The sequence below is a fragment of the Xiphophorus couchianus genome, chromosome 10 (assembly GCF_001444195.1).
Source record: "Xiphophorus couchianus chromosome 10, X_couchianus-1.0, whole genome shotgun sequence".
Taxonomy (NCBI): Eukaryota; Metazoa; Chordata; class Actinopteri; order Cyprinodontiformes; family Poeciliidae; genus Xiphophorus; species Xiphophorus couchianus.
The window spans coordinates 9,786,188-9,802,155 of NC_040237.1; the positions used below are offsets into that span (position 1 = coordinate 9,786,188).

A 15,968-nucleotide genomic window follows, 5' to 3' on the forward strand; every position below is an offset into this window, starting at 1 on the left:
TGTTTCTTTAATTCTCACTAATTAAGCTCAAACTTGTCTTTTTAGAGGTTTATGGGAACTTTGACCACAAACACCATGGGGTCTTTGGCCTTGTTGCTGAAGGCTTTGCGGATGATGTCAACGGCATGCTGGTGGGTCACTCCTTGGAGGGAAACTCCATCCACAGACACCAACTCCATTCCAGCCTGGAACAAAGTGAGTTTCTCCAGGTCAGTCAGTCATGCAAAAGGTATGCTGTATTTGGGTAAGTGAGATCTACCTGCCTGGCACAAAAAAAAAACCCCAAAAATATGCCACATTCAGTGTTTATTAGAAACCGCTGATCTACTAGGATTTTCACATGCAAATCTCTCTGGTTAATAGAAAATAGTCAAAAAAAATCCAGTGAGCAGCAGTTGTTTGGATAAAGTACCTCGTTATCAGAGGAGAATAAGCAGGCTGGTATGAGATGATAGCAAGGCAACCCTTGCCAAATTATACTCAAAATGCTTGGAATGTAATCTCTAAATCAGGGGTGGGCAATCCTGGTCCTCGAGGGCCGGTGTCCTGCAACTCTTGCAAGTCTCCCTGGTCCAACACACTTGAATCCAGCAGCTGAATCACCTCCCAAGTGCAGTCAGGTTCTCCAGAGTCCTGCTAATGACCTCATTATTTGACTCAGGTGTGTTGAAGTGGAGATGCATCTAAAAGTTGCAGGAGTCCGGCCCTCGAGGCCTGGAGTTGCCCACCCCTGCTCTAAATGCACAGAATGTCAAGTTATGAAGCAGGTGACCTAGCAGTAGATCACACCAGATGCTGCTCCTGTCGAGAACAGGAACCCGAGCCTACAATTTACAGACTGAAAAAACATTGCCTAGTCTGATCAGATTGTAGGGCCAGAATGTGGTAGAACTCGCATCAAAGCACGACTCCATCTGACCCTGTATTAATCATTCAGGCTGGTGAAGATAAAATGGTGTGGAGGATATTTTCTTAGAACACTTTGGGCCCCTCAGTACCAATCAACTGTCATGTAAGCATCCCAGCTTAAATGAGGTACATCCAGGTATTATTGCTGACTGTGTTCATCCCTTTATAGTCAACTTTATAGTTGTAATAAGGATAAAATGCCTTATTACAAAGCTCTAATAGTCTGGTTTCTTCATGTCTCAACCCAATAGATAACTTTTAGAATGTGATGAAAAGAGATCAGGCACATCTGCATCAACTGCTCGATTTATTTTGCATCCCTCATTACAAGACTACTTGGTGACTACTCATTTACTTAGCAACCAGTGAAGCGTTCACAAGCCATGAGATAACTGGCAAAAGCAGATTTGGGAAGAAAAAAAAAATTTGAGTGCATCAGTACTTATGTTTGTATTCTGCCGCAAAGTACTGAAACTATAAACAATATGATCAAGGGGACAGGACCTCCATCCATCCATTTTCTAACCCCCTTGTCCCTAGTGGGGTCAGGAGGTGCTGGTGTTAGAGATAGCTCCAGCTAACGTTTCGGGTGAGAGGCGGGGTACACCCTGGACAGGTTGCCAATCTGTTGCAGGGCAACATAGAGACATACAGGACAAACGCTCTCACCTAGGGAGAATTTAGAGAAACCAATTAACTTGACAGTCAAGGTTTTGGACTGTGGGAGGAAGCCGGAGTACCTGGAGAGAACCCACGCATGCACAGGGAGAACATGCAAACTCCATGCAGAAAGACCCCGGGTCGGGAATCGAACCCAGGACCTTCTTGCTGCAAGGCAACAGTGCTACCAACTGCGCCACTGTGCAGCCCGTGACAGGATTTGACGATCCTAAAATTCTTGTCTCTTTACCTTAAGCACCTCGCACATGGAGGCGGCTCCTCCAGGAAAGATCTTCTCGATCTTCACGGTTGGCTGTACCTTTGACTCGATCCCACCAGAAATGCTGATGCCTGTAGGAGTTAGTGGCTGTAGTGATGTGTTTTTACAGCAACTGATTTAAATAGGAAAACAAAAGGTCAACGCTTAGCTCACTGACAGGCATGCAAACACCATATGATAGCGTTGCTTCATAATGTGTGTACACAGGTGCACACATTGTGTGATAAATTAGAAGGTAGTTTATTTCATTAATTAAAATGCAAAACATGAAACCTATAATGTAGATTTGCTAAATGCAGAGCAAGCTCTTAAATGCGACAATTATGGCTCGTAGTTAATTTAAAAACCCAAGTTTAGTTTCTAAGAAAATTTTAATTTTCATGTATACCTCACTTACATTTTCCACAAAATATTGCTAAAGCTTATTAATGGAAAGCTGAAATAAAAACACAATAAAACCAACAATGCAGACGAGCCAAAGGCCGCTGTTAAAACTACGTGGGCTTTCTGAACATCTCAGCTGACCCACAGGCTGATCACCTCCATGCTATGTTGTGTTAATGCAGTAATTCATGCAAAAGTCATTTTCAATAATATTTCAGTGCATGGATATAATTTTTAGCTGGCTGTATAATTTTTTTTTTTTAGTTTTATGTAATAAAAACTGACTTTTTGGGTTTTCATTAGATATGAGCCATAATAATGACTATGGAATATTCCAAGTTATTGAGATACACTTTTAAGTTTCCTCATTAGTAGGAATATAGCAATTATAAAAAGCTGAACGAGAAGAAAATACTCCCATAAAAGCTTTGACTGAGACAGAATGAAAGTTATTTACCCAGAGACTGTTTGGTCTTGGAGATGCTGACTGTCTTCAGTCGATGCTCCTGTTCAGGCTCAGTACCGCTGAGCCTGTTCTCTGAGGAAGTCCGATGACCGTTCATCTGCCACTCCTGACTCGTACCAAACACCTGCGACAGCAAGGGTCGGCTCCTACGGTTCGCACTTTGCATGGTGAACGCACCGTTCTTACTCCTATCTGCACTTCTCTCCCTCCTGCCTTGAGAGTGGCTGTTCCTGAAGAAAGTCCTTCCCCTCTCAGAGTTTGTCTCCACCTTATCTGAAGATGAGCGCAGAGAAGCCTCATCAAAGTGGACGGAGCGAACGGTGCCAATGTCTGTACGGAGAGGAGGTGGGGAGTCACTGCTGTGGGCCAGCAGCCAGTTGGGAAGCAAGGGACCAGCAGAGCGGGACCTGATGTTTCTGGACTCTGGCTTATATCCGTCCACAGGTATGTCCAGAAGAGCTGAGAAAGAACTAGAGGTCTTCATTCTCCCCCTGGATCCCTGAGAGCCAGTCAGGCTGAGCTTCTCCAGCTCCTCCAGCAGGTGGCTCTCTTTTTCCACCTCCTCAGCACTGTGGAGCTCAAAGCCACCCCTATAATCTGGAGAGAGCATGAAAATGTTAGTTTCACAGATTAGTAAGAGCAACAACTAAGTTGTAACAAGAAAAAAAATATGAATGAGACAAAGTACAATACAAACAAGCAAAAATTGATCATACTGAATTAGCATGAGTGCATATTTCTAATATGTTCATTTTTCTGCCATCCTGTCAAAAGCTAGCATCTTTAAACCTAGGATCTTAGAGTGAAAAACATGTATTGCTGGTGATACTGGATAATGATGAGTGTGTGAGATAAAACGTCTGTGCGTAAAAGAGTTTTCTTAAAAAAAAGAGAGAAAAAAACAACGTTTAAAGACTTGAAAACCCAACAGATCTGATATTCAAGTATGTAGAAAAATGTGGGAATAGGTACAAATACTTACCAAACATCCCAAAATGTAAATATTTCATATGAATATTTCAATATGAAGTAGCTTTAAAAAAATAACATGGAAGAAACAGAAGGACTTTAAGGCCTCTTGAGAGTAAATAAAAAGCAAGAGATTGAAACCAGATGTTTCTTAGAAAACACCACAACTGGCAACAATGTATTTATTTATTCATAAAAGAAAGAAGCAAAGAAAGAGACAAACAAATATCAAGGTACAGGTACTGACCTGGGATGGGTGTGATGAGGCGCCGTTTGGGGGCTCGACCAGAAATGGGGGAGCGAAGAGGAGGAGTTCGGACTACAATGCAGAGAAAAGAAGAGATCTTTGAAAAGTTGTTGATCAAGGCTATTCTAAATAAAAAATACATGATCGTGCCTTTCTTCATAATGAAAATAACAGACTTATTGTAGCTCTGGCTATATGTTTAGGGTCATTGTCACACGTAGTCTCAAATCATTTGCAACATTTCCTAGCTTCCTTCCAGGGTTTTCCTGATTTCAGCTAAATAAATCAATTTTGATTAGCTTTCCCCATCTCTGCTGAACAGATGCAACCCCAAAGAGTTATGCTGCCATCACCATGTTTTATGGTCAGGATGGTGTGGGCAGTGTTTTGAATCATGTATGCCAAAACGTTCAATCGACGGCCCGTCTGACCGGAGAACCTTCCTCTTCAAGTTTAAATGTCTCCTTCATGACCTTTAGAAAGCTGGAAACAGGACTTACCTCACCTTCTTTCAATAATCACTTTCCTGAAGTCAAGTCCTTATAAACACCAGATTTGTGAATGCATGACTGACAGTTGTCCTGTTACCAGACTCGCCCACTTGAGCCTAAGGATCTCTGGCTCTTCCAGAGTATTCATGGACTTCCTTGCTGCTTCTCCAAATAGTGGAGTTTTTGCCCAGCCAGTCAGTTTAGGTGGACGGCCATAACTTGGTAGGTTTGTTTTTGCCATAATCTACTTTTGGATGATGGATTGAACAGATGGTCCAAGATTGGGGTATTGCTTTTGAACTAGAACTGCATGGCATAGTCTATAGTCATCGCATTATCTGTATTTCCAATAATACAAACATATTTGCCAGTTGGATCAAATTTATAATAATTTTGTTACTGTTGACAAACACTTGAACTCAAAGTGGTGTTAAAAATTGTCATTACAATATTGTGATTAACCCACGTTTTTTCTATTTTTCTTCTCTTCACTTCTCATCAGCACAATTTTATTTTTGCAGTGTTGTATAAAGTACTGAAATCTCAGAGTCAAGTAAAAGTACAAGTACCTCTCCAAAATATGACTTTGGTAAAAGTCGAAGTCACTGACTGAAATGTTACTTGAGTTAAAGTCTTAAAGTATCTGAAACTTCTTGTACTTAAGTATGGAAATTACTGTAAAAATGGATGTACTCAAGTAATGTAATGAAAAGTACAAGTAAAAAGTAAAACAAAGCAAATGCAGTTTGAATGACATTTTTTATATTTTGGTAAACTTGTCAAATACACTTAAAATAATGTACCCAACCAAGTGCAGGCAAAATTAAACCTGCTAATAGATATACCTGCAGGCATCATTTAGTTAAGAAAATTAGGTGCTTTACCTATAGCACAAGGTTAACTTAACCTGCTTTACAACTGAACCAGCTTCTTAGTAAACCCTCCAGGACAGAAAATACAAAGTTTTTGTAAGCCTTACGTTTTCCCTTCAAGTAAGGTCAGTGCTGAAAATGAGAAAAATAAATAGTACAGAAAATGCGGCCAACATGAAGAAAAAGAGCTGTTACGATTACTCTACTTCACAAATCAGTGAATCAGTCAATCCTACAGTCAGTAGGTGGTGCACACAACTGGTCATTATGCAAAAGAAAAAAAGAATTGGGAGGGAAATGCAGCTTATTGGCATCTGTAAACCTAGTTTTGAACTTGCATGCCTTTCCTATATTCGTTAAATTTAGTCTAAATTGCTATTGCTATGGCTTCTGTCCCCCCTTGAACAGAGGAGTCTAGGTAGCCTGCTACAGTCAACATTAGGCCTAAGCTAAATACACCACGTATGGAACTGAAACGATGCCAAACAAAGTTCATTTATGGTCAACGTTTCACAATACAGTAGTGCCTAGTGACCAAGCTATAGTTACTGAAACAGGAGGATTATAACCATTTCATAAGAAGTTACCTCGATGTGTTTCTTCAAGTTGGACGGGGAGTTTTTGTAAGATAGAATTTCCATGTGACTGCTACTGATTGCGAGACTTGCTTTGTGTTTAATGGGAGAAGCGAAACAGGTGTATCCTAATTAAAAGTAAAGAAATCAAGAAATGGCAAAAAATGTGGAATGAAGATAAGAAAGGAAGAAGATTATATGAAGTACAAAAGTCAGTTTGAATTCGAAGCATTAATGAACGAAACAGAAGAGAAGAAATAATAATTAGTAGATTAAGACTAGGTCATACCTACTTAAATGACATGCTTTATAAAATAGGGAGGAAAAATAATGATAAATGTGAGAGATGTGGAGAGAAAGAAAATGTAGAACACATCTTGATGAACTGTAAGTCAAATGAACTCGAAAGGGAAGAATTAAAGAGAATAGTTAGAAATATGGGGCATGAATGGAATCTTAAAGGTATATTAGGAAATGAAGGAAACATAACAGATATTCACAAATTAAGGAAAGCATTGTTTATTTATCTTAAGAATACAAAATTAAAAAATAGAATTTAATAGATGTGAAGTAATGCTTCTACACACTCATGTACAGTAGGTGGCGGTATGCACCTTAAAGTTGCTTGTGATCCGCCATAATAGAAAAGAAGAAGAAGAAGGTGTATCCTATTGGTGGTGATGAACAAGCCCAGGCAAGCAGGCTACGGACTTTGTTCGGTAGCCTGCTTGCTACTTGCTAATCAGTAGGTGGGGTCAAAACACTTGCGTTTCTCTCTCTCGCTTTTTTGTAACGAGTAACTAAACCACACATTGAAAATGTATCGGAGTAAAAGTACGCAATTAAGTTCGGAAATATAGTGAAGTAAAAGTGAAAGTCATCAAAAATTTTCATACTCCAGGAAAGTATGAAGTACTCCAAAATATACTTAAGTAAAGTAGTGAAGTATTTTTACTTCGTTACTATACAACACTGTATTTTTGTGTGGCTATAAGTACAATACAACTCTTTATAAACATCTTAATAATTTCACCCTTAGCCTGTCTGCTGAGGTATTTGGTCTTTATAATGTTGTTTGTTCACTGATGTTCTCTAAAAAGGATTTGACTCTTTCAGAGAATGGTAGGATTTACACTGGTATATATGAGGAAATTCAAGGGATATGAATACTTTTGCAAGACACTGTATACCTCAAAAAATAAGGCCGTATTTGGACTAATTCATTATTTAAATTAGTCTTATAAGAAACTAAAAAAATGGGACGGGATGGGATTTTGTTACTACATGATTGTGATCATTATGAAACAGATAATGGTATAAAAGAAACTGAAGTGAACTAAAACATCTGAACAGCTCTGCAGTTCAGATGCAGAACTGAACTGAACTGAACCAATTACTTTTGGTAATTTAAAATACACACCTGACCGATATTTGAGGAGATCGTAGGCTTCAGCTTCAACAGCGGTCACCATGTTGTTGAAAACACTCAGATCAGATGGCGAAAGCACAAGTCTGAACACCAAAATGGGAAAAACAATGTGTCACTTCCTGTAATGGGCTACATCATCTTTAAATATTGTGTAAGATACACATCAAGATTGTCAAGAAAGTCCCCAATTTACATAATTTCTCTTGCCAGATTTATTCACTTGTATCTTAGGAGAATTTAAGTTTATAGACTTAAGCATAAATAAATCTTCATTGATATTTTATTTCAGAGTTTTCTGAGCAAATAAATCTCATATACTTAGAAATAAATTGGTTGAAGTATGTGATAATCACAAGGCTGCCAGGGCTAAAAATGCCCTCAATTCCTCTTCCGTACCTGACTTCCCTCAGAAGCAGCAGCTTTTCAGGTCGGTCCAGCACAACCAGCAGGTGGCGTATCAAGTTCTCCACTGACCTCTCTGTTGTATACTGGGTGAACAAAATCTGACATTTAGTTTAGTTTTTTTTTTTTTTGCAATACCAGTGAGGTATTTAGTTTGAATTGGTAAGTAAGACTATCATCAATAAGCTGTAGTATTTAAGGATAAAATTTATTATTCAGTTCAAAAAGACTCAGGTTTATAACAAACAGGATTATATATTTTAAGCATTTCTGAAGATTGTAGCAAAACTTCAAAGAAGTCCCTCCAATACAGAGCCTCTGAAAATTTGAATATTACATCAGTGTTATGGCCTCGACAAGGATGATAAACTACAAAAGAGAGAAGCAGGCTGTACGCAGAGTGATATGTTAACTAGCTATACCATTACTTGCAACAACAGCTAATTGCCTTTATGCCATATTTCTGTTTCAGTGCCTCTCACACCATTCGGCATGCCGTCATCACAGCAGACACCTCCTCCTCCGTCAGCAGCCTTCGCGCCATGTCCTCCACCACGCCAAGCATCTCTGAGTTTGGCATCACACTGACATTTCGTCCCTCTAAAATGCAGCACAGTAAAATTTGACATTAAGTCCTAACTTGAGACTTTAGCAGAATATAAGACAGACAATATTCAGGGGTTTTTTTTCCATGACAAAGAGAAATAAAGTGCAACATGATGTAGTTCCTGACTGACTATGAAATTTGTGGTCAATGCTGTTTTTGATATGGGCCACATGGCTAGTTCCCCAGAGCTCTCCAGAGCAACACTAGAAAAGGTAGACATAAAATATTCCTTATCTTTGTTTGTCTGCATTAAATATGTTTTTTATTGCTTTTATTAATATGCAGTCAATGGATGTTTGGCACCCTCTATTCAGGGAGGTACATTTATATGCTTTTATGTACTGCATTTTATTCTGCCCCAAAATTTTAATGATTTTATGCCTTATTATTTATTTATTTATTTATTTATTCCTTTATGTTACTGGGGACACATTCTTTTCCAAATCACATCACAAAGGTAAAGGTTTTGCACTGCACAAGACAGAAATCTGAATTTGTCCATAAACATTTACTGTGTAACATGATAAACGTTTGAAAATTTTGCTTTTCTTTTAATAACTGGAATCTTTACCATCTTTATTCCTTTATGTTACCATAAAGGAATAAATATGGTTATTTGTTTTGATTATTCTTTAGGTTTCAAGATTTTTATTTTATTTTTTACATTGGAATTAAATATAGAAATTAATTCAAAGTGTCTAAAGCATTATAAATACATTTAGAATTTTAGTTTACATAATTATTGTAATTTAATTTGGAAGTGAAGAGATTTCATGCATAATAAAATATTACACAACATACTATGTAATATGAAACTTTTGTTTCTGAAGAGTTAGAAACAAAAGTTTCTGACTTTTCAGGAAGATCAGTGTATATGCGAAGTTTAACTTACTGAATGTAAGGGCCAAGATTATCTCATGTCCAAAAGAAAACACGGCTCATTTTGTTTGAGAAAAAGAATTAAAACATAAGAAAGGAGACCAAACTTTACAGAAATAACAAGCAATCAGCTCGGTTTTTAAAAGACAACAAAATTGACTTCTGATTTACCAGGACAATGTATTTTAAATCAAAACTCCTGGCCAAGCTGTGTTTAGCTGCCATGTTGTAGAGTGTGACCTTGCAACATCTTTCAAGGGCGAGCCAGCGGGGACGTTTTCTTGTTAAAATAAAAAGATGTAAATACATGGAAGATGAGCTACCTTTGCTTTCTCTGAATGGTGATTTGGAGCGCCCACCTGAGGCGTCTCTCTTGCGCCCTCCTTTGAACAGCAGGTTAACAAAGGTCTTTGAGCGCTGCAGAGTGCTTTTCTCCTCTGCTTGCTTCTCTTTCTGCTTCTTCTTGTCTTTCTTCTGATTGATCTCTGTATTGGAGCACAAACAGAAATTTTGTTACAGTGCCTTAAGGTCTTTCCACATTTGTCGAGTTAAAATACACAAACTTTGGTGTATTTCAGAATAATATGTGACAGATAATTTTATAAAGTGTAGTCTTTGATGATAGTCATAGTTCTAGTGTTGACTCAGTGGAAATGAGTGGAAATACTGTACACACCACACTTTTAAGATTTTCAATTGTAAAAAACCTTGCATCATTTTTATTGCATTCCAAAACTATGCACTACTTTGTGTTGGCTGACTGCATGAAATACCAATGAGATACATTAAAGTTCATGGTTGTAAAGTGACAAAAGATGACAAATCCTGAGGGTTATAAATACTTTTTGTAAATTTCTGTAAGTCCTACATCTGTGTAGGAACTTTTTAACCTTTGTTTTAATGCAGACCAACCTGCTACAGTGACTTGGCTCTGCGACCTGGTGATTGGTCGACTTGGTCTGCTAAGCGCCAGCAGCACAGCTGTTTTGGGAGACTCCTTCCACCTCCTGCTCTCCTCTCCACGGATCGCCGTGTCTTTGAGCAGTGTGGTTGGTCCCAGGCTGCGGGTGGTGTCCGTTTCCATTCTCTGAGCGGAAAAATCTGTCTGGATGGCGGAGTCTGTTAGTTCAGACTCAGACCTAGGCATAAAGAAATACATAGTTCAGTTATTTTTGTCTTGTTCCCTGGTAGACTCTGCAAGTAAAAGTAATTTCCTTCTTTTCCTTTTCTTAGAATTTTTCCTTTTTCTTTTATTTTAGTTTGTCTATAAACTACTTTAAATTACTTTATAAATAAATGCTGCTGTGGAAACAGACTTCCTAAAAGGAAACAAGTAAACATTTTCAAATACATTTTAAAACACTCTAAGACTCAGTTTAATACTAATTACTACCAATTTGAGACTCTTTGTCTCAAATTGTTTTAAATACTTTCAGTTACTAATATTGCTAATTACATTTATGGACATGACATGTACCCTCCTTTTCGTTGAGTATAGCTCCCTACTAGTTTCTCAAGGCAAAACTAATACAAACTGGGCCATATCCATTAGCATCTCTTATTTTATTAAGCTCTATGCATTTAGAAGTCATGCGAAATCAAAACGACTTCCATTTTTGTCAGTGAAAAGCTTTGGCCACTTAAAGACAGTAGAAATAAATAATATCTATCCGACAGGTGATATTCATCAATGTTCTCCACTGTCACCAGAGTCCATAAAGGTCTTCCACAACGGTCTGTGTTGAGTCCAGTTTTATTTGTTTTCATGCTCCTGCTCAGGAAAAGTAAAACTCCACTGGTATGCTAATTGAACTTTAAACAAACTTATCTAGGTGATATAAAACCCTAGCAGACCAACAATGCTTTACTCTCTAATTGTGATTAACCTGAAGCAAGTTGATAACAGTGACTTTTAAGTAGAGCTATCAGAGTGAAATGCAGGCCACACATCTTAGATTTTTATGTAAAATGTCAAAGTTGATAATAGCTAAGAGCAAGAGGAATGTTTGCAATTTTTAAAAGAAAAATTTGGCTATCATATTAAAATAAAGTAGGCTAGTCTGACCTCAAGTCCTCTGTAGAGATGCAAACGTCCACCATGTCTGAACCGAACGGCAGGCTGTGTGGAAACATGACTTGAGACAGGCCACTCAGGGAGCTGACCGGGGTCCCAGATGACAGAGAGGAGGTTGAAGAGTTGGAGTCTGAAGCCTGGGAGGAAGATGGCTGAGTACCATTGGCCACTGAAGGAAAAAAAAAAATCCAATTTATGTGACTTAGCATACAATTTTGTTCAAACTATGTATGTGTTATTATTTAATTATTATACCACATCCTTGTTGTAATAACTTTTATTTCCACACACTCAAATGCTCTGGGGCCACATATTCTTTTCCAAATCACAACACAAAGGTAAAGGTTTTGCACTGCACAAGACAAAAATCTGAATTTGTCCATAAACATTTACTGTGTAACATGATAAACTTTTGAAAATTTTGCTTTTCTTTGAATAACTGGAATCTTTCCCATTGAGCTAAAGCCCAGACGTCAGGCTGACCACTACGCCTGCTTTATTGTGTTGGTAGAAATTGCTCATCTACTGGTGTGTTGGAGGTCAGTGACTTGTTGAAATTGCATTACAAGGACTTCTTCATGTACATTTCAGGAGTTGGGCTTATCTGATTTTAAGCTTTGCCATTTTAATTGTTTATTCAAATACATCTGCAGCATGTGTTACTGTCGGGGTCTGCTGGTTTTCTATTACTCTACTAAACCTACTGGTGAATAATTTGCTACGTAGAAAAATAACTACCAAAACAGTGAGATATTGTTTTAGTGAGTGCTAATACTTTGAATACAGGTATACAAATGTATGTTAGACAAGACAAAAAGAAAATACAAAAAAATAAAAATACCTACATTTATTCAACCACCTGTATTCTGCCACCATTTCTTTATAAGCAGGGTACCTCCCTGCTTCCTGTGGAGATATCAATGTAAAAATTCAGACAAAACCACAAAAATAATATATATATATATTTTTCCTAGCTTTCTAGTAATCTCTGATAGCTGGGATGCTCTCTAATTCCACAGAGACAGCTTCCACAGACCAAAGCAACAAAAGTTACACAAAACACAGGCTAAGCTTTTATTAGCACCTGATCCTGGCTGCTTGGTGAATAATGCACGGGGCCAGGCTTTTTTTTTGTTCACAGAGCGAAACCCAACCTCCAACGAGCAAAGTGAGGGAGGAATATTGTGACTGCATGCCAGCTGTCAGCCTTGGCCCACAAAACAGGCCCGAATGACCACACTGAAGAGGCGAAGCATGTTTGTTCGTGTGCGAATTAAAGAGGAGAGGCAGGCAGTAGGTCAGAAAGTTAATGCATACAGGTCAGTTAGGCGTGGAGGCAACGAAAGAGCCAGGGTGCTTTCCAATAATGAAGACTCAGGGTGGAATACAATCCAACCTCTTCAGCTTAACAGCAATTGTCCCTGAAGAGTACATGTATTTTTCTTTACATCGTTCCTCTTTAATATCAAATGCTTAGCTCGTTTTGTTAAGGTCTGAGGATTTTTCATGTGATCAACCAATGATTGGCTGAACATGATTTGTGTAAACTTTCCTTTAAGTCTATTTAAGCTTTCTGTAGAGAACTGTTCGACAGTGATGGCATAATGAACATTTATTGCAAGACCTCTCCTTCTCTCTCTGTTCTTCTCAAACTACTAATGAATAAAGGCCAGTAGTGACCAAAAAAACCTAAAAATAAATAAAATTACTTGCTTTTGTAGCCCAGAGAATTACTGTCATCTTAAAATTATAAGCCATATATTTTGTAAAGATAATAGATCATGCAGACCATTATGGTATCACTACCCTTTTTGATGTTTCCACATTTTGTCACAATACAACTACAACATTTGTAGTGTTCTATTGGAATTACATGTAAAAGACCCACACAAAGTATTGCATGTATGAACGAGATATATCTCAGCATCAGGTTAAAGTAAGGTAGAAATAATAACTTCAAAGAAAGACAAATTGTTACCTTCATAGTGAGCATGATGTGTGTGTGTGTCTTCAGCACCTCCACAGCACTGCTGTGGCTGATGTCCTGAAAGCTCACACCATTGGCAGCCAGAATCTGGTCTCCAATCTTAATCCCATTCTGCTCGGCCAAACCGCCTGGATCTAGTCTGAGACATTGTGATAGTGAGAACCAAAAACATGAAAAAAAAATATATATTTGTCTCAACTGTCAGGGTGCATTGACATACTTTCTGATAACATTTTACTTGGAATTTAAATTGAATTTTCATCTACTAAAAACCATAATCCCCAAATTAAACAAAACCCCCAGGAATTAATCTGCATATGTTAACAAATGTTAATATTTAATGATTACAATGTTTTAAATGATATTTTGAGTTATTGAGATGCAATTTCATGTTGCATAAAACAATGCACTATCATAGGTTTGTGTATAAAGAGGGATGTATGAGTCTTTTTCCTTCCTATGTAGTAAATGTTGAACCTACTTGGAGACGTAGATGCCGAGACCAAACTCCTTTCCCCCTCGTATGTTAAAGCCGAGACAGTAGTCGTCAGAGGTGGTATAAAGGTGGACGATCCTCTGCAGAGCGCTGTCAGAACTGGCTTCTGAAGGTGTCCGCCCGCTCTCCTCCACCACCATCCGCCTGTGGACCAGGTCCACCCTAGAAGACGAGCATTGCACCCAAATGACTTTAAAAACAGAAGTAGGAAAAACAGAAAAGCATAAACTCACTTTAATAGTAAAATTCACCAGGTTGTCTTCTCCTTAGAATAGCGGATGCCGGGAACTTTCCCCACTCGCCTCACCACCATCCTTAACCTGTTGTTGCCCGTCAGCACCTTCACGGCGCTGCTCATGGTAATGCTCTCCAGGCTGACGCCATTCACCTCCACCAGCTTATCTCCGACCTGTAGGCCCGCCTCCTCTACAAGCAAAAACGGAAGATTAAGGCACATCAAGTAGTAACAAAACACAACAGCAGCGGCCGTATTTATAAGACCACCACTCACGCGCCGTGCTGTCGTCCTCCACCTTACTGACGAAAATACTGAGGCCGTGCTCCGAGCCGCCACGCACACTGAAGCCGAGCTTCCCGTCCACACTCTTATCCACTGTGAATGTGTGGAGGTCTTCACTATCATCTCCACCTAAAACACATCAGGAGGAATCTGAGATACAAAGGCAAAATCTGTAATCTTAGCTGATTTCGCTTGAATTAATGTGAACTTCCTACAAGGGATACCTAAAGAATAATCATTCATCTCAAAATGTAAAGAACACCATTACTGCAAAAAGAAATGAAGAATATTTCTGTGATAGAGTGGTCCAAAGTGTAGACCTAAGTCTGATTAAGGAAAGACTTGAAAATTGATGCTCTGCAAAGAAAAAGGAGCAGAAATTTCAGTCTTCACGTGTCCACAGTTGATGTAGACACACAATTATTTATTTGAGAGAACTAAATATATTTTAAAATTTTTTATATGTAACAGGTTTTAGAAAAAAACTGTCCAAATTTTTGATTATAATGAGAAATAGAAAAGTTAGAGGGGCATAATTAAGTTTGCAGGGCACTAAATAAATGGAGACTTGGGACTTGAAAATATTTGTCATCAATTTTCAATTTATATTTAAAGCATTTTGATGAACATTTTAATACGATATACAAATATGGGGATTTTAGGTTTGAATGTTAACAACAATTGTAGATGTTATACCAAAGCACATTATGAATCAGGCAGCACTGCGTTTATGGCTCACTGTGACTTGCAGCTGCTTCCTACCATCTACAGGAGAGTTGATGAGGATGACCCGACCCATAGGCGAGGAGGCTCGGATTCCACGGCGACGCTGTTCCTTCTTCCGTAAGAGGTCGCGTGTAGCCGTGTGCGAACCTTGTGTGGCTGGACCCTTTTCCCTGCGGGACGGATCTGATGAGGAAGCCATGGGGGCTGGATGGTTCTCCTTTCACACACACACTCCCCCAGCCAGTCAGCTCCAGGTGAACGAGTCTAAAGGGAATCAATTAGAGTAATTCAATTTAAAAAAGTGAGACTCATCTCTAGATTCCCTAAACTGATTCACTTCTGTTAATTTTGCTGATTAAATTCTGTTTCTGAGAACAGTAAAATGTTAGATAAGACAAACAGGGTATGTTCATATACTTCACAATATAGAAAGCTAATACTTGGTTGGGTGTACTTTTTCATGAATTACTAAATAAATAGAGGCACAATCACCCTGTGACTTTGCCGAGATACTAACACACAATTACTTTAATAATTGTCTTAACTCATCCACATTGTTGGTTCTAGCGTCCCTAATCATCTTGGCAATGCTCTATAGATTCTTTATGTGATTCAGGTTAGGACAGCTTACTGGCCAATCAAGCACAATAACTCTGTAACATTGTCATTTCCATTCATCTGAAAAGAGGACTTAGAACCCATAAACAGTAGACCATCTACTGTATTTTTCCCTTTAGGCAAGATATTTCTGAATTTGTCTGTACATATACATATTGTACTTACTGTATATATAACGTGACACTTATTGCCATTTGCCAATAACGTGAAAGCTGTGGCTATCACTGGTGATTTTGCCCTTTTATTTGTTTTTGCTCTAAACTTTCCGTTAACATGATTGAATACAGTGTTTTGAACAGCCAAATTCTTAATGGCAGTTTTTTTGCTGTTTTAAAGGCTGCTATTTTATGAATTACAATAACACTTCTGTATTAAAA

At 38.4% G+C, this 15,968-nt stretch overlaps 1 protein-coding gene across 1 annotated transcript; it reads right to left on the bottom strand.

Annotated features, from left to right (window-relative positions):
- Window positions 1-41: 41 nt before the first annotated feature.
- On the bottom strand, window positions 42-15,231 carry LOC114152418 (PDZ domain-containing protein 7). The gene is made up of 17 exons (XM_028030323.1): window positions 15,010-15,231; window positions 14,239-14,376; window positions 13,979-14,153; window positions 13,713-13,889; window positions 13,223-13,370; window positions 12,090-12,150; window positions 11,236-11,413; window positions 10,012-10,309; window positions 9,494-9,668; window positions 8,169-8,284; window positions 7,679-7,770; window positions 7,274-7,365; window positions 3,876-3,987; window positions 3,767-3,776; window positions 2,691-3,345; window positions 1,820-1,920; window positions 42-185 (listed from the first exon to the last, which is right to left on the bottom strand). The coding sequence occupies exons 1-17, from the start codon at window positions 15,170-15,172 to the stop codon at window positions 42-44; spliced, it is 2,835 nt and encodes a 944-aa protein (XP_027886124.1). The 5' UTR covers window positions 15,173-15,231.
- Window positions 15,232-15,968: the final 737 nt, after the last annotated feature.